Source organism: Bombina bombina, chromosome 4 (genome assembly GCF_027579735.1).
Source record: "Bombina bombina isolate aBomBom1 chromosome 4, aBomBom1.pri, whole genome shotgun sequence".
Taxonomy (NCBI): Eukaryota; Metazoa; Chordata; class Amphibia; order Anura; family Bombinatoridae; genus Bombina; species Bombina bombina.
The window spans coordinates 1,128,654,824-1,128,678,225 of NC_069502.1; the positions used below are offsets into that span (position 1 = coordinate 1,128,654,824).

Here is a 23,402-nt window from a genome sequence, read left to right on the forward strand (position 1 = left end):
TATTTAGTTTTAAATAGGAATTATTTAGTAATAATTGTAAATTTAATTTAGATTTATTTTAATTATATTTAAGTTAGGGGGTTATATCGGGAGCGGCAGATTAGGGGTTAATAGTTTTATTTACGTGGCGGCTATGTTAGGGGCAGCAGATTAGGGGTTAATAACTGTATGTAGGTGACGGCGATATCGGGGGCAGCAGATTAGGGGTTAATAACTGTAATGTAGGTGGCGGCGATGTTAGGGGCAGCAGATTAGTGGTGTTTAGACTTTTTTTATGTTAGGGTGTTAGGTTTAAACGTAACTTTTTCTTTCCCCATAAACATCGATGGGGTTGCGTTACGGAGCTTTTGTTTCCGCAATCGCAGGTGTTAGGCTTTTGTTTCCGCAATCGCAGGTGTTAGGCTTTTTTTAGCCGACTCTCCCCATTGATGTCTATGGGGAAATTGTGCACGAGCTCAAAATTCGTAATCTAGCTGTTTATTTGTAATAATATTATATTATAAATTAAATAATATTACCTGCCCATCTCAGAAGATTACTAAATGTACATATTGGGTGATCTTGTGCAACAATAAATAAGGGAAGCATATATATGATTTTGTTTTGGCAAAATATATATATATATATACATATATACAAATCGTTCGTGGGAACCGGCACTCGCCAGATATTCATCCACCAGGTGCTCGGCAGGGTAAATACATACAGTAAAGTAGAACTGGATCCAACGGACGGCCTCCGTTGTTGAATGCGATCCAAGAACAGCCGGCACACAGGAAATTTTTCAAACTCCGATTTATTCAGAAAAAAGAGAAACCAGACGTTTCGGCTCTATTGTGAGCCTTTATCAATGGTATACAGACCGGATAATGTGACCCTACAAACACCACCCCTAAATACCAACCCAACACTTAGTGATAGCCAATCAGCTTGCAAAGTGGTGCCGCTCCCTCCCGCGCACATCAAACACACCTGGACATATGAAAACAGCTGATTCCCAACACGCGCATCACGACGTCATCACGGCATAGCACGCTGTGGGAATGTCTGTGTCACAGGTATCCATGGCAAACACCGGGTAAACACATACCTCCGGTTGCCATGGTGATGCGCGCGAGACGTCGCAACAGCAGCCAAACACCTGATGGGCGCAAATGTACAGTGACATAGTGATAAACAAAGCAAGGGCCCTAGACACAAGCCCTACTAAAACGTTAGTGCAGCAACTTATAGCAAAAAACAGGTATCTATAATACTAGTAATAGGGTAATTAACCACAATTTGTAGAAAATGGCTAGTAAAGCTACAAAAACCAATGATTCAACATATATCACAGCCCTCTATACCCACTATGGTATCAGGGCATGTGGGGTGTAGCAAACAACTAGAAGCCAAAGATACTCAAATAATTAAAATTGTATTGGCATCATACTCAAGAGGAGTAGGTAGAAACATATTACAACAGGATGACTCCCATAGTGTCCATGATTATTTGTAACAGCAGCCAAAGTCTATATTGGCATTCAATCCTCGGGGTGTTACTGTGTCCAAGGTGAAAATCCACCGGGCCTCCAGTTTCAGCAATGCTCGTCCTCTGTCCCCACCTCGCCTATGGCGAGGGACATGATCAATAAGAATTACTCGCAGTGAAGCAACACTGTGGCCCGCTTCCGCAAAGTGGCGTGCCACCGGCTGTTCTGACCGTCCCTTATTGATGGCCTGACGGATCGCCGTCTTGTGATTGGCCAGACGTTCCTTGAACGGTGTCACAGGTTTTCCAATGTAGTATTTGGAACATGGACAAATAATAGCGTAAATCACAAAGTCCGTGGAGAGAGAGAGAGAGAGAGAGAAATATTTTGCCAAAAAACTCATATATTTTTATATATAACTTCCATGTGTGTCTGCACTCACAATGCAATAGGGACATCAACCAGGGTGCCAAGTCAGGTATAACAATAATCCATTATAGAAGAGGACTGCACTCACTGGATTTGGTATATAAAATAATTTTTTTTATTAAGGTGACGTTTCGGGGTACGCAGACCCCTTCCTCAGACCAGGCAACAGTGCAAATGAACAGTGTGCAATATAAAGCAACATAGCCCCTCCCATCAAACAATTAGTGAAATTGCGCCAAAACCTATGTAACCATGACAACAGGTGAATCACCTAATTAACAATATTCCTACCTTTACTAATGTGATAGTTAAAAACAGTATACTTGTGCAAACCATATAAGTGTATCTTAAAACTATTCTCAAACAATAAATGACATGACATATGAGTAGCACCTAAAACACTCAAGGTGCACCCAAAGAAATAAAATGTCCCCCTACAATGTGATGTGTGACATACTGAAATAGCTACCACAAAGAAACAACTTAACATCGATAAAGGCAGTCTATAGAAAACAGCGCTCAATAAAAGATAGTTGCAGGACCTAGGCAGTATATCAGCATTTAAACATTAGTGCATCAGTATCTCTCAGTAAAACATACTTCTCAGTAAACAAAGGACAAGTAGAGAAAAAGGACAAGTAGAGAAAAAGGGCTCATAGCCAGAAAAACACGTATGTCAAGATTTAGGCAAGCATGTAGATGTGTGTGTCAACTGTTGAACATCAGTAGGTATATCGTATAGCATCCATAGACTAATCTTAGAGAGAAAGAGGGTGTCATCACACCATCACCGACTACTGAGCCTAAGGGGTAATATAGATAATTTCAAAGCAGTGTGATTGCAATACATACAAAGAGTCAGCAACGTAAGATCGCTATTTATATCTCAAAGGGGAAAATATATATATATCTCTACCAGCCAGCAATGTCTCTAGTTCAGGTAACTTACGTGGCATGATCCCCTGCAAGGTGTTTCGACACCCACATACCACACAGAAGTACACCATAAGGCACTTCATCACATGCACAGCAAGTCACGTTGTATACCTTCTAAGCTGCTGTTGTGGAAAATATTACGTTGGTAAAACATCTGACAACGCACGGATAAGAATGGCAAATCACCGTTCAGCAATTCGTACTGCTTTGGATAAGGGAATCTTGACATACGTGTTTTTCTGGCTATGAGCCCTTTTTCTCTACTTGTCCTTTTTCTCTACTTGTCCTTTGTTTACTGAGAAGTATGTTTTACTGAGGGATACTGATGCACTAATGTTTAAATGCTGATATACTGCCTAGGTCCTGCAAGCATCTTTTATTGAGCGCTGTTTCCTATAGACTGCCTTTATCGATGTTAAGTTGTTTCTTTGTGGTAGCTATTTCAGTATGTCACACATCACATTGTAGGGGGACATTTTATTTCTTTGGGTGCACCTTGAGTGTTTTAGGTGCTACTCATATGTCATGTAATTTATTGTTTGAGAATAGTTTTAAGATACACTTATATGGTTTGCACAACTATACTGTTTTTAACTATCAAATTAGTAAAGGTAGGAATATTGTTAATTAGGTGATTCACCTGTTGTCATGGTTACATAGGTTTTGGCGCAATTTCACTAATTGTTTGACGGGAGGGGCTATGTTGCTTTATATTGCACACTGTTCACTTGCACTGTTGCCTGGTCTGAGGAAGGGGTCTGCGTACCCCGAAACGTCACCTTAATAAAATGTTTTATTTTATATACCAAATCCAGTGAGTGCAGTCCTCTTCTATAATGGATTATATATATATATATATATATATATATAAAAAAAATATGAATAAATAGAACATATTCTACTATGTGTAGAACATTAGAATGCAAAATATTTCATGTCGGGTTAGTGTACTTGGTTAAACACAATCGTGTTTGCGTGCGATTAAGGGTGTTATTTCCCCCCCCCCCCCCACACACACACTTTTTACGTTCAACTTGTAATACGTGATCTACCCGAGCTTACTTCTAGTAAATTTACCAAAAACAGCACACCACTTTAAAAAAACGCTGCACTTTTTTCTTTTCTATCCTTGTGAACTATATTTGCCTAAACAAAAATATGGCAAATTTAAATGGAAAATAATACAGCTATACCATTTGTGTACATCCTTCTTAGGCTCTTTATTCGTTAGGTATAGATTTTAATTATCAGCCAAATGACCTTTTAGCAGGAAGCATTGATCAACCAATGAGCTATACCTGGGGGTACCTATCAGCATTCGCAGGAAGTATACAACTGATTCATCTATATTAGTTTAACAGCTTTTATCGCACATTTTTTTCAGGCAAAAATAAATAAATAAATAAAAAAACACAATTTTTAAATGCTGCTCTTTCCAATGAATGACAGAAAAAATGAGTTATGAGTAAATAAAGAAACTGTTATAATATCTTAGAGCATTTTATTATTGCACTAGGGTTGCTTGCACATAATTATGTGTTAAACCCATTCAAAAGATGAAACCAACCAAGTCAGCTCCAGAACACCAATGCACTACTGGGAACTAGCTGAACACATCTGTTGAACCAATTACAAGAGACAAATGTGTGTAGCCACCAGCTAGCTCCCAGTGGTGTAGGCTATGGGCATACTCTTTTCAACAAAGAATACCAAGAGAACAAAATAAATTTGATAGTGAAAGTGTATTTAAAGGGACATGAAACACAATTTTTTTCTCTCATTATTCCGATTGAGCATATTTTTAAACAACTTTCCAATTTACTACTTTTATCTAATTTGCTTTGTTCTCTTGGAATTCTTTGTTGAAAAACATACCTAGGTAGGCTCATAAGCTGGGTGCTAGCTGCTGATTGGTGGCTGCACATATATGCCTCTTGATTGGCTTACCAATGTGTTCAGCTAGCTGCTAGTAGTGCTTTGCTGCTCCTTCAACAAAGGATACCAAGAGACTGACGCAAAATTAATAACAGAAGTAAATTGGAAAAAAAAATAGGTTTAAGGCCCTTTAAAAATATCTCTATCTGAATCATGAAAGTTTCTTTTTGACTTTCCTAATCCTTTAAGGTTGTTTTAGGAAGAATTCGGAAGTAGTTTATTCAGAGCTTCTGCTCTAGTGATAGTTGCATTGAGACTGACACACCAGGATAAGTATAGTAAATTTGTGCATCTTCCTTCAATTTGACACTTACTTTTGGACCTAGGGCACAGCCTTTTGCAGTACATGCTTGAAGCCTAAAGGAATATTTACTCCAGGGAGACAGTCCATCAACAAAGTAACTGCTACGTGAAGAATTCTGCATTAAAATTCCATCCATATACAAGCCATACTCTGTTAAAATACCTGAAAAATAATATATTAGTTTATTGTTAATCTAAAATAATAATGTACTAGATCAAATAAATAAATGAACATTTCATCAACATAACAACACAGGAAAAAAGCTGTTCTCACATTGTAAGTTTCTACTTAGTTATGGACTAGAAATAAATATTTGTAATGTTTATTTTCCGTATATTCGCAAGAAGGGATTTAATTTAAGCATCTGTATTGATTTTACAGATTAAGGATAAATGCATGTATTACAGAAAATTATTTAAATTTTAGTACTATTAAACAATCCTAAGTCTCCATTAACTGGTAATAAATATCTGATTCTGATAGCTTTATTTCGTTGGAGTAATTCTAAAACATTCATCTTGTATTACAAAGCTAAGATAATTTATGCTTTCTTTTATTGTATTCTTTTTCAAGGTGTTCTTTTTAAAATTGATCACAAACAACTGTTATTTGCAGAATAGGGGAAGGAATTGAGAAAAACACATTTTGTTTAATAAAAAATAAAAAAAGGAAAATGTTCTCTGTCTGTCTATTTATCTGCGTATCTCTCTGTCTGTCTCTGTCTATCTGTCTGTAAAATATCAAACTGAGATACACAAAGCACTTTTAAGTAGGAAGTTAAAAGTTGCCCTTAGCTACAATAATAATTCAGAGATTTCTCCAGTTTTTATATCAGTACTGCTTTAAAGAAAGTATAGCTACTATTACAATATTAAATTGCTATTATACGTTACCGGGTAGCAAATACATATTCAGGTAAACCAGGTCTCTGTGTCTGTTGGGCCTGTGTGAGTGTATCCCTCAAGCAATAATTAGCAAGATAGGTAGGCAGCATGATGGCCCAAAGTAAGCTTTTGTGTTAGCAGTAAAGCTGGCATAGGAGATTGTCTTAGCCCCCAGATTTCAATGTCAGAGGAGGAATTTTAGCCATAAAAACGATCATCCTATCTCAACTCTGTGAGAGCTCTTTTCTCTGTAGTATTCCTCCTCCACTTTTGCACATCATCCAGTGAAATCATTGAGGGTGTGAGTGACATTTCTTATTGGTCAGCCTCTTGCCCCCTGTTGTGAGTTTATGCCCTTAAGGCAAATGACCACAAGGTGTCAAGCCTGAGCTGCAGGTCAGTTAATTTAAGTATAGTAATTATTAAAGGGACATAATACTCATATGCTAAATCACTTGAAACTGATGCAGTATAACTGTAAAAAGCTGACAGGAAAATATCACCTGAGCATCTCTATGTAAAAAAGGAAGATATTTTACCTCACAATCTCCTCAGCTCAGCAGAGTAAGTTCTGTGTAAAAAGTTATACTCAGCTGCTCCCAGGTGCAGGTAAAAAGAAAAAAAAAAGAAGAAATGAACAGCAGCCAATCAGCATCAGCAGTGCTGAGGTCATGAACTCTTACTGTGATCTCATGAGATTTGACTTAACTCTCATGAGATTTCATAGTAAGCTTCCTTTAACTGATTGGTAAAATAATATGAGAGTTCACGAGGCTCATCCCCTAAGCTGTCCCAGGACAGACATACTAAAATGCTGCTTAGAAATCCTTTACAATGGGAGGTGGCTACTGAGGAACTTTTGAGGTAAAATATCTTTCTTTTTTACATAGAGATGTTCAGGAGATATTTTTTTCTAGTCAGCTTTTTACAGCTATGCTGCTTCACTTTCAAGTGTTTAAACATTTGGGTATTATGGCCCTTTAACTTATAATGCCTTTGAAGTGTTCTAATATTTAATTTATTCATTATTCATTATTTTATGTCTAAATCCCATAACTATAACAGCATTAAGATTTTGGATTTATTCTTTAAGATAAATATGTAGATGTGTATATCAATGGAGTAAATAGTTGTCTTCATTTATATATATCATTTCCAAATAATTTTCCTTGTTATATTCTGGTGAGTGTATTCAATATAGTGCCATCAATTAAAATCTTATTAATTACATTAGCAGCACCATATTTCATTATAGCTGTTAATCATAAAGCTACATTTTTCTAAATAAATATATATATATATATATATATATATATATCTATCTCCACGTAAGTATAAGTAGAGATCTGTGGTAACTATTTACTACATACAGTATATGTCTGAGGTTTAGTGACTACCTGATATAGATATATTGTGTTCGACTGCTCACATTCCTTAAGGATATTTGAGTGTATAAAAATGTATTTCTTTTAGAAGTCTCAGTATAAATAATTTCCCATGAGTATGTATTAGTCATTTCAGAATCTCTATCCCCTATGTAGTATTATGCATATTTTTGTACATCATTCGGTGATTATAATATGCTAACAATTTATGTAATATCATATTCTCATAATAAACTATACATTTCAAATCAGTCTTTGTTTCATACAATTTCCCATTATTCCTTATTATTTAATATTAAGTTATATTGCTATGCCTTTTGTGACATTCCTACCCAGACAGAATTGTGTATTCAAGAATAGGCATAATCACATGGCCCAATGTCCGAAGGAGCGAATGGACAAGCTTCTTAACTCAAAAAGTTGTCTGCTTGCCTTCACTACATACAGGCAGCGGGTGAACAGGATCCACTGCCAGTATGTATCATTACACGCTCAAGTGAGCGCGTAATGCCTGCCTCTTCTCTCGCCTGACCAATTGAGTTAGAGAAGGGATTGTCAATCACCGAGAGAGCTCTCTGTGATTTTCCCTCACCATCTCAGAGGTGCCATAGAGTGTAAGAAGCAATGGCCTTACATTGCGGGAAGCAGGCTTGCATATGCGAACCTGCTCCGCAAATACTCCGGAGCAGCTTTCACTGCTTAATACATGGAGTCTACAGTGTCTTCCTTGTTAATTTTACACAAGTGTGAAAATTAGCTTGTTCCTGTCACCAGTGTTCACTGGGCTCATTAGTAGACTTAGAACAAGGGTTTTTTCTGGGATATGTCCCTGTTTCATTGATCAATAGTCATATTGCGAACCTAAAAATTTTGGTTCGCGAACGGCGGACTCGAACTTCCAGTATTGTTCACGAAGCGGCGAACCGTGCGAACCGCCATTGACTTTAATAGGCAGGCGAACTTTAAAACCTACAAGGACTCTTTCTGGCAACAATAGTGATGGAAAAGTTGTTTCAAGGGGACTAACACCGGGACTGTGGCATGCTGGAGGGGGATCCCTGTCAAAACTCCCATGGAAAATTACATAGTTTATGCAGAGTCTGCTTTTAACCCATAAAGGGCCTAAATCACCTAACATTCCCAAACTGTTTGCAATAACGTGCTTTAAAACATCTGTTATGATGTCGTATCTATCAGGTAGTGTAAGGGTTACAGCCGCTTCACAGTGACAGAGCAAACTCCAAGTGTAACGCACCGCAATCAACCGCAAACAGTCCATTTGCACAACCACGAGATAGATTTGATAGATAGATACATAGATTACATAGCTCAATCGATGCAATATACATATGGTCGATACAATTTACATAGATCAATAGATACAATATACATTTGATAGATACGAATTACATCGATCAATAGATGCAATATACATTTGATAGATACGAATGTTATCGAATCAAAGATGCAATATACATTTTATAGATACGAATTACATCAACCAAAATATGTAATATACATTTTATAGATACGAATTACATCGATCAATAGATGCAATCTACATTTGATAGATACGTTTGATAGTTCGATCGATTTGATAGATAAATAAATAGATTTGAAATATATATAATTTCCCTGACAGAGTATAACAATAAGACATGCGGTCTGTGACCCGTGGTGTGTTAAGTAGTACTATTCTTAGCAGTTTACTACAACCTGTTACCACCCCTATCGGGGGAGGTCTATATGGCCTTCATTTTTGGAACCGGGAGATGGAAGAAGATGATTGGTCTGTCCTCCTACTTCAAATTTGTCAAAAGCACAAGTGTCTGTCTCAAAACAGTCCGGACAGAAGATAGATAGATAGATAGATAGATAGGATAGATAGATATACATAGATTGATAGTTAGATAGAATCGATAGAAGAGAAATAGATAGATTTGTTAGATATATAATTACCCTGACAAAGTATAATAATTAAACATGCGGTCTTGGACCCATGTTAACTAGGTTGTGTTAAGTAGTACTATTCTTAGCACTTTCAGCCCTGTAACTCCCCCTATTGGTGGAGGTCTATATGGCGTGTATGATTACCCTGACAAAGTATAACAACAAGACACGCGGTCTGGGACCCATGGTAATTCGGTTGTGTTAAGTAAAACTTTTCTTAGCACTTTAATCCCTCTTACCCCCCCTTTCGGTGGAGTTCTATATGGCCTGCATGATTAGCCTGACAAAGTATAACAAGAAAACATCTGATCTGGGACCCATGGTAACTAGGTTGTGAAAAAATGCAAAAAATGGAAAATGCAATTCAAGGACACTAGTAGACTGCAGATTCACAGTAAAAAAACTCATGATTTACAATTTTTTCAATACTGTTAAAAGAAATATGATTGGTGGCACTAATTGGCTAGTTGGGCCTGGCACACAGGCTGGCAGGCAGGAGGAAAGTGCAATGCAATGGCACGAGCAAACTGATGATTCAGAATAACAATCAAACAATTTTTAATTTTAAATATTAACAATACTGTGACAACAAATATGATTGGTGTAAATAGTTGGCAAGTCGGCCTGGCACACAGGCTGGCAGGCAGGAGGAAAATGCAATTCAAGGGCACTAGTAGACTGCAGATTCACAGTCAAAACAGTGATGATTTACAATTTTTTCAATACTGTTAAAAGAAATATGATTGGTAGCACTAATTGTCTAGTTCTGCCTGGCACACAGGCTGGCAGGCAGGAGGAAAGTGCAATTCAATGGCACGAGCAAACTGATGAATCAGAATAACAATCAAACAATTTTTAATTTTAAATATTAACAATACTGTGACAACAAATATGATTGGTGTAAATAGTTGGCAAGTCGGACTGGCACACAGGCTGGCAGGCAGGAGGAAAATGCAATTCAAGGGCACTAGTAGACTGCAGATTCACAGTCAAAACAGTGATGATTTACAATTTTTTCAATACTGTTAAAACAACTATGATTGGTGGCACTAATTGGCTAGTTGGGCCTGGCACACAGGCTGGCAGGCAGGAGGAAAGTGCAATTCAATGGCACAAGCAAACTGATGATTCACAATCGAACAATGTTTAATTTTAAATATTAACAATACTGTTACAACAACTATGATTGGTGGCACTAATTGGCTAGTTGGGCCTGGCACACAGGCTGGCAGGCAGGAGGAAACTGCAATTCAATGGCACAAGGAGACTGAAGATTTGCAGTCAAAAAACTTATGATTTAAATTTTTTTATAAACTGTTACAAGAAATATGATTGGTGGCACTAATTGGCTAGTTGGGCCTGGCACACAGGCTGGCAGGCAGGAGGAAAGTGCAATTCAATGGCACGAGCAAACTAATGATTCACTATCGAACAATTTGTAATTTTAAAGATTAACAATACTGTTACAACAACTATGATTGGTGTAACTAGTTGGCAAGTCGGCCTGGCACACAGGCTGGCAGGCAGGAGGGAACTGCAATTCAATGGCACTACTAGACTGCAGATTCACAGTCAAAAAAGTGATGATTTACAATGTTTTCAATACTGTTACAACAACTATGATTGGTGGCACTAATTGGTTAGTTGGGCCTGGCACACAGGCTGGCAGATATGAGTCGTGGCTGGTAGGTAGGGCAGCAATTTAACACAGTATGCTGTGTAAGTGAGAAAAACACAGGCCTGATAGAAAATTAAGTTAGATTACACAAGCAAAATAATTTAAAAGTTTATATTTTAATATTAAAATAATGTTAAGCAGTGCACATATGAGTGGTGGCACTGGTTGGCTGCTACGTAGGGCAGCAATTAACAACAGTATGCTCTGTAAGTCAGATAGACAGTTAGACACAGACCTGATAGAAAATAAAATTAGATTACACTAGCATAATGATTTAAAGATTTTTTGGGGGAATTTAAAGAAAAAGGTTAAGCACATATGAGTCGTGGCTGATAGCCTTGGAAGGGCAGCAATTAAAAACAGTAGGCTCTGTAAGTCTGATACACACACGCCTGATAGAAAATACAATTAGATTACACTAGAAAAATGATTTAAAGTTTTTTTGTTGGGGGGGAATTTAAAAAAAGGTTAAACACATATAAGTCGTGGCTCATAGACTAGGGAGGGCAGCAATTAAACACAGTATGCTCTGTAAGTCAGCAAAACACACAGGCCTGATAGAAAATAATATTAGATTACACTAACAAAAAAATGTAAAAGTTTTTTTTTTTAATTTAAAATAAGGTGAAGCAGATATGAGTGGTAGCTGCCTGGCACAGAGCAATTAACCAAAAGACTGAAAAAAACTGAAGTATAAAATGTGTGAGCCTGACAGACACAGGCCTGATAGAAAATGAATTTAGATTACACTAGCAAAATGATTTAAAAGTTTTTTTTTAAATTTAAAATAATGTTATAAGCGGATATGACCACTGGTGGCTGGCACAGAGCAATGAACCAGAGTATATGCTGTGTGACACAGGCCTGAAAGAAAATGAAAATAAATTTAACCAACAAAAATAAACCAAATTTTTGTTGGTTAAATTTAAACTAATGTTGTTAGGCAGATATCAGTGGTGGCAGTAATCACAGCATATGCTGTGAGCCTTACACACAGGCTGAAAGCCAGGCAAATGCTAATAAAAATACGAAAAAAAAACAGCTCGAGTTATAGCCCTAAAAAGGGCTTTTTGGGGTGCTGTCCTTGCAGCAGAGATGAGATGAGTCCTTCAAGACTGTAGTGGACACTAAATACACTAGCCTAGCTATCTATTTCCCTATAATGTCAGCAGCAGCAAAACAAAACGTCCTCTCACTAACAATGCAAGGTCGTTATGAGTCTAAAATGGCTGCTGCCAAGAAGCTGTGAGGGTCTGTGACGGAGTGTCTGATGCTTATTGGCTCTAATGTGTCAGAAGGCTGTGACATACAGGGTCAAAGTTTCCTCAATGATGACACATAGGGGGCGGATCGAACATCGCATGTGTTCGCCCGCAGCGGCGAACGCAAACAAGCTAAGTTCGCCGTGAACTGTTCGCGGGCGAACAGTTCAGGACATCACTATTGATCAATGATAAGATGTCCAGTTTGGCTAAAATATACTGTGGTAATTTTTTTTGTATTTCAGTTTTTCCCACAATTTATCTAACATTATGTAAATGAAGAACATTGGATAGTGGAATATTTACAGTAAATACACAGCAAAACACATGATTAAAATTAAATATGGAATTATTATTTAGACACACACACACACACACACATATATATATATATATATATATATATATATATATTTTATAGCCCTTTGCAGTCAAATACATGGCCATATCATATACCATATACCTTTGAAGCCTTATATAAAAAAAAGTATGACTATTTATGAGGTTTTATGAAATACTGATTATATGAGTGTAACTGTTTATTTTAATACATTTATGTTAAGTTCTTAGAAAAGAATATTATTTTAGCCCTAACCCTTTACTCAAGGTTATCAGTCATGCTAACCCGACTCTTGTAAAAGAGTCCTAGATCATTTCTTCAGGGTACACTGAATTACAAGCTATTACAAGCTTGAATAATTCATTCTCAAGATATTTATTTTTGCTCACTATTAGTCTTGATAATTGATATTATGTATCATACCCTTTGTATGGTTAAATTATACTTCACTGCAGAATTTTGTGACTCCTCTCTTTTTGTGTGTATGGTTAGTTTGGATTTGCTCTTATATGAGGTTGCACTGGACTAGTGCTAATATTTTTCAGTCTTTATATTAAGATACAAAAAGATAATACAGGAAATATGTACACAAGATATAAAAAAACAATTTTCAGAACAAAACGGCTTCTTCGGGCAAAAGTTAGTATTTAGTGTGACCTCCCTTGGCACTAAGCACATCTTGAACTCTTTTGGCAAGACTGTTCTGAAGTTTTCTGAAGTAATCGGAAGTAATCTTCTGGTATATTATACCAGGCTTTTTTCAGCACTTCCCAGAGATCTTCTTTAGATTTAGTTTGTCTTTTATTTATTTCTCTGTCCAGGTGATCCCATACTGCCTCCATAATATTCAGGTCTGGACTCTGTGGAGGCCAGTCTGTGACTGCCAGTGTTTTATCAGCTGTTTTTCTCTCCAAATATAATTTCCCTGCATAAGCAATGTGCTTGGGATCGTTATAATGCTGAAAAATAAAACCATTCCCAATCAGGTGCTTTCCAGAAGGAATGGCATGATAAATTAAAACCTGTCTGTACTTTTCAGCATTAATGATCCTATCAATTAGGACAATATCGACAACACCACTAGCAGAAATACAGCCTCAAACCAGGACAGACCCTCCGCCATGTTTCACTCAAGGGGGCCTATTTATCAAGCCGTCAACTGTGCTGCATTCGCCGGCACCAATACGCTCGCCTAACATCACTGCCGCGGACCTGAATACGTTCTCCATATTTAACAAAAAAAACTGTCAAAAAGCAGCACACTAAGTACGGCTTTTTCACAGCTTTATTTGTATACTGTCACTAAACACCCACACAATACTAAACTGTTTAACCGATATCCCGACACTCCCAGACCCCACCGCAACTAAATAAAGTTATTAACCCCTAAAACGCCACTCCCAGAGCCCACAGCTAACCCCTAATCTGCCGCCCCTATATCGCCGCCACCTACATTATACTTATTAACCCCTAATCTGCCACCCCCTATACCGCCGCCACCTACATAAAGTTATTAACCCCTATCCTGCTGCTCTCGGAGCCCACTGCAACTAAATAAATGTATTAACCCCTAAACCGCCAGCCCCCCACATCGCCATAGCTAAATTAACCTATTAATCCCTAAACCTAACAACCCGCTAACTTTATATTAAATATTAACTCATTCCTATCTTATAATAAATTTAAACTTACCTTTAAAATGAAATTAAACTATATTAAACTACTAATTAACCTATTCTAACTATTATAATAAAATTACATTAAACTATATTAAACTATTAATTAACCTACCCTAACAATTATAATAAAATTACATTAAACTATATTAAATTAATAATTAACCTACCCTAACTGTTATAATAAAATTACATTAAACTATATTAAATTAATAATCAATCTAACCTAACTTTTATACTAAAATTACATAAAATTACAAATTAAAATAACTATATTATATATTTAAACACCTAACCCTACTCAAATAATTTAATTCTACACTAAAAAATTACAAAGTTACAAAAAACACTAAGTTACACAAAAAAATAAACACTAAGCTACAAAAAATAAAAAATAAATTATCAAAGATTTAAACTAATTACACCTAATCTAAGGGCCCTATGAAAATAAAAAAGCCCCCCCAAAATAAAAAGCCCTAACCTACAATAAACTACAAATAGCCCTTAAAAGGGCCTTTTGCAGGGCATTGCCCCAAAGTAATCAGCTCTTTTACCTGTAAAAAATAATACAAACATCCCCCAACAGTAAAACCCACCACCCACACAACCAACCCCCCAAATAAAAAGCTATCTAAAAAAAACTAAGCTCCCCATTGCCCTGAAAAGGGCATTTAGCTCTTTTGCGGGCTTAAGTCCTAATCTAAAACTAAAACCCACCCAATAAACCCTTAAAAAAAATCCTAACACTAACCCCAGAAGATTTACTTACAGTTTTGAAGATCCGACATCCATCCTCCAAGAGGCCGGGAAAAGTCCTCAACAAAGCGACCAAAGTCTTCATCCAAGCCCGCAGAAGTCTTCATCCAGATGGCATCTTCTATCTTCATCCATCCGGCGCGGAGCGGCTCCATCTTCAAGACATCCAACGCGGGGCATCCTTCCGACGACTACCGATGATTGAAGGTTCCTTTAAATGACGTCATCCAAGATGGCGTCCCTTAGATTCCGATTGGCTGATAAAATTCTATCAGCCAATCGGAATTAAGGTTGAAAAAATCCTATTGGCTGTTGCAATCAGCCAATAGGATTGAGCTTGCATTCTATTGGCTGATTGGAATAGCCAATAGAATGTGGATCGGATCAGCCAATAGGATGAAAGCTCAATCCTATTGGCTTAGTGCAACAGCCAATAGGATTTTTTCAACCTTAATTCCGATTGGCTGATAGAATTCTATCAGCCAATCAGAATCTAAGGGACGCCATATTGGATGACATCATTTAACCCCTTAGTGACCAGAGCACTTTTCCATTTGTTGACCGTTTGGGACCAAGGCTATTTTTACATTTCTGCGGTGTTTGTGTTTAGCTGTAATTTTCCTCTTACTCATTTACTGTACCCACACATATTATATACCGTTTTTCTCACCATTAAATGGACTTTCTAAAGATACCATTATTTTCATCATATCTTATAAATTACTATTAAAAAAATTATAAAATATGAGGAAAAAATGAAAAAAAAAAAAAAAATTTCAAACTTTGACCCCCAAATTCTGTTGCACATCTACAACCACCCAAAAACACCCATGCTAAATAGTTTCTAAATTTTGTCCTGAGTTTAGAAATACCCAATGTTTACATGTTCCTTGCTTTTTTTGCAAGTTATAGGGCACTAAATAAAAGTAGCACTTTGCTATTTCCAAACCACTTTTTTTCAAAATTAGCGCTAGTTACATTGGGACACTGATATCTGTCAGGAATCCCTGAATATCCTTTAACATGTATATATATATATATATATATATATATATATATATTTAAAAGACATCCCAAAGTATTGATCTAGGCCCATTTTGGTATATTTCATGCCACCATTTCACTGCCAAATGCGATCAAATAAAAAAAAATGTTCACTTTTTCACAAATTTTTTCACAAACTTTAGGTTTCTCACTGAAATTATTTACAAACAGCTTGTGCAATTATTGCACAAATGGTTTTAAATGCTTCTCTGGGATCCCCTTTGTTCAGAAATAGCAGACATATATGGCTTTTACGTTGCTTTTTGGTAATTAGAAGGCTGCTAAATGCCACTGCGCACCACACGTGTATTATGCACAGCATTGGTTAATTAGGGAGCATGTAGGGAGCTTGTAGGGTTAATTTTAGCTTTAGTGTAGTGTAGTAAACAACCCCAAGTATTGATCTAGGCCCATTTTGGTATATTTCATGCCACCATTTCACCGCCAAATGCGATCAAATTAAAAAAAACTTTAAATATTTCACAATTTTAGGTTTCTCACTGAAATTATTTACAAACAGCTTGTGCAATTATGGCACAAATTGTTGTAAATGCTTCATTGGGATCCCCTTTGTTCAGAAATAGCAGACATATATGGCTTTGGCATTGCTTTTTGGTAGTTAGAAGGTCGCTAAATGCCGCTGCGCATCACACGTATATTATGTCTAGCAGTGAAGGAGTTAATTAGGTAGCTTGTAGGGAGCTTGCAGGGTTAATTTTAGCTTTAGTGTAGAGATCAGCCTCCCACCTGACACATCCCACCCCCTGATCCCTCCCAAACAGCTCCCTTCCCTCCCCCACCCCACAATTGTCCCCGCCAGAAAGTCTGCCAGTACTAAAATAAAAGTTTTTTGGGGGTTTTTAGGTTTTTAAAAAAAAAAAAAAAAATTCTTCTGCTGTGTAGGACCCCCCTTAGCCCCCAACCTCCCTGATCCCCCCCCCAAACAGCTCTTTAACCCCCCCCCCCTCTGCCTTTATTGTGCACCATATTGGGTACTGGCAGCTGTCTGCCAGTACCCAGTTTAAAAAATAATAATGTATTTACATTTTTTTATTTTATTAAATATTTTTGTAGTGTAGCTGCCCCCTCAACATCCAACCCCCCACCCTCTCCCAGATGCCTTGATTTGAAAATCCCACCCTCCCCAGTCCTCTCTCCCACCCTCCAGATCTACAGCATATTGATGCTGTTTGCATTGATCTCACGTGCATGCGCTTGCCCTTGCACGCGCTCGTGCACGCGCACGCACCCGCAAAAGATCCCTCCCCCCTCCTCCACCAATAACTGCCCACCGCCTCCCTGGATGAGCTCCCACCCACCAACGGTAACGGCTATCGATAGCCGATGCAGAGAGGGCCACAGAGTGGCTCTCTCTGCATCGGATGGCTAAAAACAGTTATTGCAGGATGCCTCAATATTGAGGCATCACTGCAATAACATGAAAGCAGCTGGAAGCTATCAGGATCGCTTCCACTGCTTTCAAAGACCAAGGACGTATGGGGTACTTCCTTGGTCATTAACTGCATTTTTTTGCAGGATGTACCCCATACGTTGTTGGTCATTAAGGGGTAAAGGAACCTTCATTCGTCGGTAGCGTCAGGGTTTTTTCCATGTTTTGTTTGCCATGTGCTGCTGGCAGCCATTTTACTCACCTCTCTTGCTGACTATGGTGCATTGTGGGGGATGCTGCTCATTTCCTGCACTTCCTTTTATGGCCAGACTGGTGTGCATCATCTGTGTGAGACAGGATGCAGTCTCAGAATTGTGATGTCATCACTTATTATTTAAAGGGCCTCTGTTCAGTATGCTTTGCCTTTGCATTGTCTCAGACCTGTTTGTGAGAGTTCCTGTGTATTACCTGGCTGTCTGATGTCCTTCCTGGTTCCTGATTCCTGGCTTGTTACTGACTCTGCTGTTTTCCTTGTTCCTGATTCCGGCTTGTCTGACTATTTGCTTTGGCTCCTGACTCGGCTTGTCTGACTAACAGCTCTGGTTTTGACTTCTGGCTTGTTATTTGACTTGTGGACTTTTTATTATTTTTTTGTTATTAATAAAGGTGTGATTATTTTTGCACTTCTCGTCTCAGTCTGATTCCTGGCACCCTGACAGGTAGTCGTCGGAAGGAAGAGGATGCTCCGCGTCGGATGTCTTGAAGATGGAGCCGCTCCACGCCAGATGGATGAAGATAGATGCCGTCTGGATGAAGACTTCTGTGGGCTTGTATGAAGACTTCGGCTGATTCGTTGAGGACTTCTCCCGGCCTCTTGGAGGATGGATGTCGGATCTTCAAAACTGTAATTAAATCTTCTGGGGTTAGTGTTAGGATTTTTTAAGGGTTTATTGGGTGGGTTTTAGTTTTAGATTAGGACTTTGGCCTGCAAAAGAGCTAAATGCCCTTTTAAGCGCAATGCCCATCCAAATACCATTTTCAGGGCAATGGGGAGCTTAGGTTTTATTAGATAGCATTTTATTTGGGGGGTTGGTTGTGTGGGTGGTGGGTTTTATTTTATTGTAGGCTAGGGGTTTTTTTATTTTGGGGGGGCTTTTTTATTTTCATAGGGCCCTTAGATTAGGTGTAATTAGTTTAAAGCTTTGATAATTTATTTATTATTTTTTGTAACTTAGTGTTTATTTTTTGTGTAACTTAGTGTTTGTTATTTTTTTGTAACTTAGTTAGTTTTTTGTAACTTTGTAATTTTTTAGTGTAAAATTAAATTATTTGAGTAGGGTTAGGTGTTTAAATATATAATATAGTTATTTTAATCCCGGCCTCTTGGAGGATGGATGTCGGATCTTCAAAACTGTAATTAAATCTTCTGGGGTTAGTGTTAGGATTTTTTAAGGGTTTATTGGGTGGGTTTTAGTTTTAGATTAGGACTTTGGCCTGCAAAAGAGCTAAATGCCCTTTTAAGCGCAATGCCCATCCAAATACCATTTTCAGGGCAATGGGGAGCTTAGGTTTTATTAGATAGCATTTTATTTGGGGGGTTGGTTGTGTGGGTGGTGGGTTTTATTTTATTGTAGGCTAGGGTTTTTTTTATTTTGGGGGGGCTTTTTTATTTTCATAGGGCCCTTAGATTAGGTGTAATTAGTTTAAAGCTTTGATAATTTATTTATTATTTTTTGTAACTTAGTGTTTATTTTTTGTGTAACTTAGTGTTTGTTATTTTTTTGTAACTTAGTTAGTTTTTTGTAACTTTGTAATTTTTTAGTGTAAAATTAAATTATTTGAGTAGGGTTAGGTGTTTAAATATATAATATAGTTATTTTAATCCCGGCCTCTTGGAGGATGGATGTCGGATCTTCAAAACTGTAATTAAATCTTCTGGGGTTAGTGTTAGGATTTTTTAAGGGTTTATTGGGTGGGTTTTAGTTTTAGATTAGGACTTTGGCCTGCAAAAGAGCTAAATGCCCTTTTAAGCGCAATGCCCATCCAAATACCATTTTCAGGGCAATGGGGAGCTTAGGTTTTATTAGATAGCATTTTATTTGGGGGGTTGGTTGTGTGGGTGGTGGGTTTTATTTTATTGTAGGCTAGGGTTTTTTTTATTTTGGGGGGGCTTTTTTATTTTCATAGGGCCCTTAGATTAGGTGTAATTAGTTTAAAGCTTTGATAATTTATTTATTATTTTTTGTAACTTAGTGTTTATTTTTTGTGTAACTTAGTGTTTGTTATTTTTTTGTAACTTAGTTAGTTTTTTGTAACTTTGTAATTTTTTAGTGTAAAATTAAATTATTTGAGTAGGGTTAGGTGTTTAAATATATAATATAGTTATTTTAATCCCGGCCTCTTGGAGGATGGATGTCGGATCTTCAAAACTGTAATTAAATCTTCTGGGGTTAGTGTTAGGATTTTTTAAGGGTTTATTGGGTGGGTTTTAGTTTTAGATTAGGACTTTGGCCTGCAAAAGAGCTAAATGCCCTTTTAAGCGCAATGCCCATCCAAATACCATTTTCAGGGCAATGGGGAGCTTAGGTTTTATTAGATAGCATTTTATTTGGGGGGTTGGTTGTGTGGGTGGTGGGTTTTATTTTATTGTAGGCTAGGGTTTTTTTTATTTTGGGGGGGCTTTTTTATTTTCATAGGGCCCTTAGATTAGGTGTAATTAGTTTAAAGCTTTGATAATTTATTTATTATTTTTTGTAACTTAGTGTTTATTTTTTGTGTAACTTAGTGTTTGTTATTTTTTTGTAACTTAGTTAGTTTTTTGTAACTTTGTAATTTTTTAGTGTAAAATTAAATTATTTGAGTAGGGTTAGGTGTTTAAATATATAATATAGTTATTTTAATTTGTAATTTTATGTAATTTTAGTATAGAGTTAGCTTATATTAATTATTAATTTAATATAGTTTAATGTAATTTTATTATAACAGTTAGGGTAGGTTAATTATTAATTTAATATAGTTTAATGTAATTTTATTATAATAGTTAGGGTAGGTTAATTAATAGTTTAATATAGTTTAATGTAATTTTATTATAATAGTTAGGGTAGGTTAATTAAAGTTTAATATAGTTTAATGTAATTTTATTATAATAGTTAGGGTAGGTTAATTAATAGTTTAATATAGTTTAATTTAATTTTATTATAATAGTTAGAATAGGTTAATTATTAGTTTAATATATGTGCCCATGCGCGAAACGCGTTAGATGGAGCTCACCTAACCTGTTGTAAGCCTGCATTGCAATAAACTCCATTACTGACCCTGGGACTCAGCTTCCTTTTTCCTCATTTCATTAGTTTAATATAGTTTAATTTAAATCTAAAGATAAGTTTAAAATTATTATAAGATAGGAATGAGTTAATATTTAATATAAAGTTAGCGGGTTGTTAGGTTTAGGGATTAATAGGTTAATTTAGTTTATGGCGATGTGGGGAGCTAGCGGTTTAGGGGTTAATACATTTATTTAGTTGCGGTGGGCTCCGGGATTGGCAGGATAGGGGTTAATAACTTTATGTTGGTGGCAGCAGTATAGGGGGTGGCAGATTAGGGGTTAATAAGTATAATGTAGGTGGCGGCGATTTAGGGGGTGGCAGATTAGGGGTTAATAAGTATAACTTAGGTGGCAGCGGTGTAGGGGGCGGCAGATTCAGGCTTAATAAGTATAATGTAGATGTCGGCGGTGTCGGGGCTGCAGATTAGGGGTGTTTAGACTCGGGGAACATGTTAGGGTGTTAGGTGTAAACATAACTTTTATTCTCCTATAGGAATTAATGGGATATCGGGCAGCAGCGAACCTAAATTTTTGCTGCTTTCAGACTCCCATTGATTCCTATGGCATCCACGGCCTCCAGGGCGGCAGATTGAAAACCAGGTACGCTGGGCCAGAATAGTGGCGTGCGTACCTGGTAGTTATTTCATAACTAGCAAAAGTAGTCAGATTGTGCCGAATTTGCATTCGGAACATCTGTAGTGACGTAAGCATCGATCAGTGTCAGACTGAGACCGGCGGATCGTATGTTATGTCACAAAATTCTACTTTTGTCTGTAGCCTTTGATAAATAAGGCGAATCAGGCTCACCACAATTACGCTGCGGACTTCCAGTGTATTTGCGGTTGACGGCCTGATAAATAGGCCCCATTGCCACAAGCACTCATTCTTCCATCTCTCTTCAACTCTTCTTCTCACATATTGTCGACGATTGTCACTCCATAATACTCTTTTCCACTGATCTTTATTCCAATTTTTGTAAACTTTAGCATATCTTAACCTTTTCCCCCAGTTTCCTTTCCGAAAAAGTGGTTTCTTGGCTGCTACCCTTCCACAAAGACCATTCCGGATCAAGCTTCTATGGACTGTAGAAGGGTTAACTTGGCATCCATATGAGCTGCCAGATGCTGTGCCAGGTCCTTGCTGGACTTTCTCTGGTCTCTCAAACAAGAAGCTCTGAGAAACATCAGATTTTGAAAGTTTTCTTGGCTTTCCAGTCCTTTTTTATTCTTGATCTCTCCTGATTCTACACATTTCTTTATAACAGCTTGAGTACCACATTTTGAGTATCCAATTTGTTTGCTGATTTCCCTATGAGAGTGGCCTTGCTGATGCAAAAACAAAATTTATGCTTACCTGATAAATGTATTTATTTCCAGGCATGGAGAGTCCACGATTCATTCCAATTACTAGTGGGATATTCACTTCTGTCCAGCAGGAGGAGGTAAAGAGCACCCCAACAAAGCTGTTAAGTATCACTTCCCTTACCCATAACCCCCAGTCATTCGACCAAAGGGAACAGAAAAATAAGCTAAACTAAAAAACCTTACAGAGTGAGCGCTAATAAATATCAGCTAAAAGTAAATATGGAATAATTGACACAATCAATACTTGCTAAATTCAACGTATACAACAGTATTTAATTTGTTCTTTTAAAACCTATTTGCTAAAAAAAGGCAGTATTTAAAATACAAGTTATTTTATCTTCTAAAAATACAATCATAAAATCACAATTCATATAGGATAACAATATAAAGAGCGCACTCTTAAACTCTGTAAAACTAAAACAACTAAAAAAAAGGGGGATCTTCCCTCTCTGATTTAAATTAAGTGGGGCTATAGCCACAACTAAGTAATGTCCCTTATTGGAGGATCGCAAAAAGATATGGCTCGCACCTTCTGCTCTGAAGGTTCACTGAAATTACCCTTTTATTATGTGTTTATACTTGCACTGTGTTTTAGCATCCAACACTTTAAACTCTCTTGAATGCAGCTTGTTGTCTGTGTTTTCTGTTACCTCTTTCCCCAGGTTCCTTTATACAGTCAGAATCTCCTTAGGACTTAAAGGTTACTGTATTAGCAGCTTTTTTCATCCGGTCCCTAATTGTGTAGGTGATTCGGTCTGTAATCACAGCTTAGGGGTCATTCCAGAAAGACACGATAGTTTTCTTTAAGCAGTATTTTTTTCTCTTTTTTGAAGTCTTGGAGTCTCTAGCACTGCTAAATAGTGCCTTAAAGGATTCTTGAGAATGACCTGCACAAGGCTGAAACTAGTTGAAATTGATTAGCTGCTGCTGGACTGTTTTCCATTTGGAGCACAAACACTCGGCTATGAGGCTTGCGGTGCTAACGTGCAGTTTTTTTTCACAGCTCACTTTCCTACAGTGCTGGTATTACAGGTTTATACAAACCCGTCGTTAAGAGACAAGAAGTGAGCATTGAGCAAAATTTTGCTCATTATCGCACTCCAATACCAGCGCTGCTTAAGTCAGCGGTGAGCTGGACGTACGTGCTCATGCACGATTTCCCCATAGGAATCAACGGGGAGAGCCGGCTGAGAAAATGTCTAACACCTGCAAAAAAGCAGCGTAAAACTCAGTAACGCAGCCCCATTGATTCCTATGGGGAAACTAAAGTTA

At 37.3% G+C, this 23,402-nt stretch overlaps 1 protein-coding gene across 1 annotated transcript in view; it reads right to left on the bottom strand.

Moving 5' to 3' along the window:
- The window catches only part of USH2A (usherin), a 2,188,359-nt gene that overhangs the window by 1,211,272 nt on the left and 953,685 nt on the right, over positions 1-23,402 (bottom strand). The window contains exon 35 of the mRNA XM_053712759.1: positions 5,087-5,238. Within this exon, the coding sequence (XP_053568734.1) occupies positions 5,087-5,238 (152 nt within the window). The remainder of the gene's footprint in view (positions 1-5,086; positions 5,239-23,402) is intronic.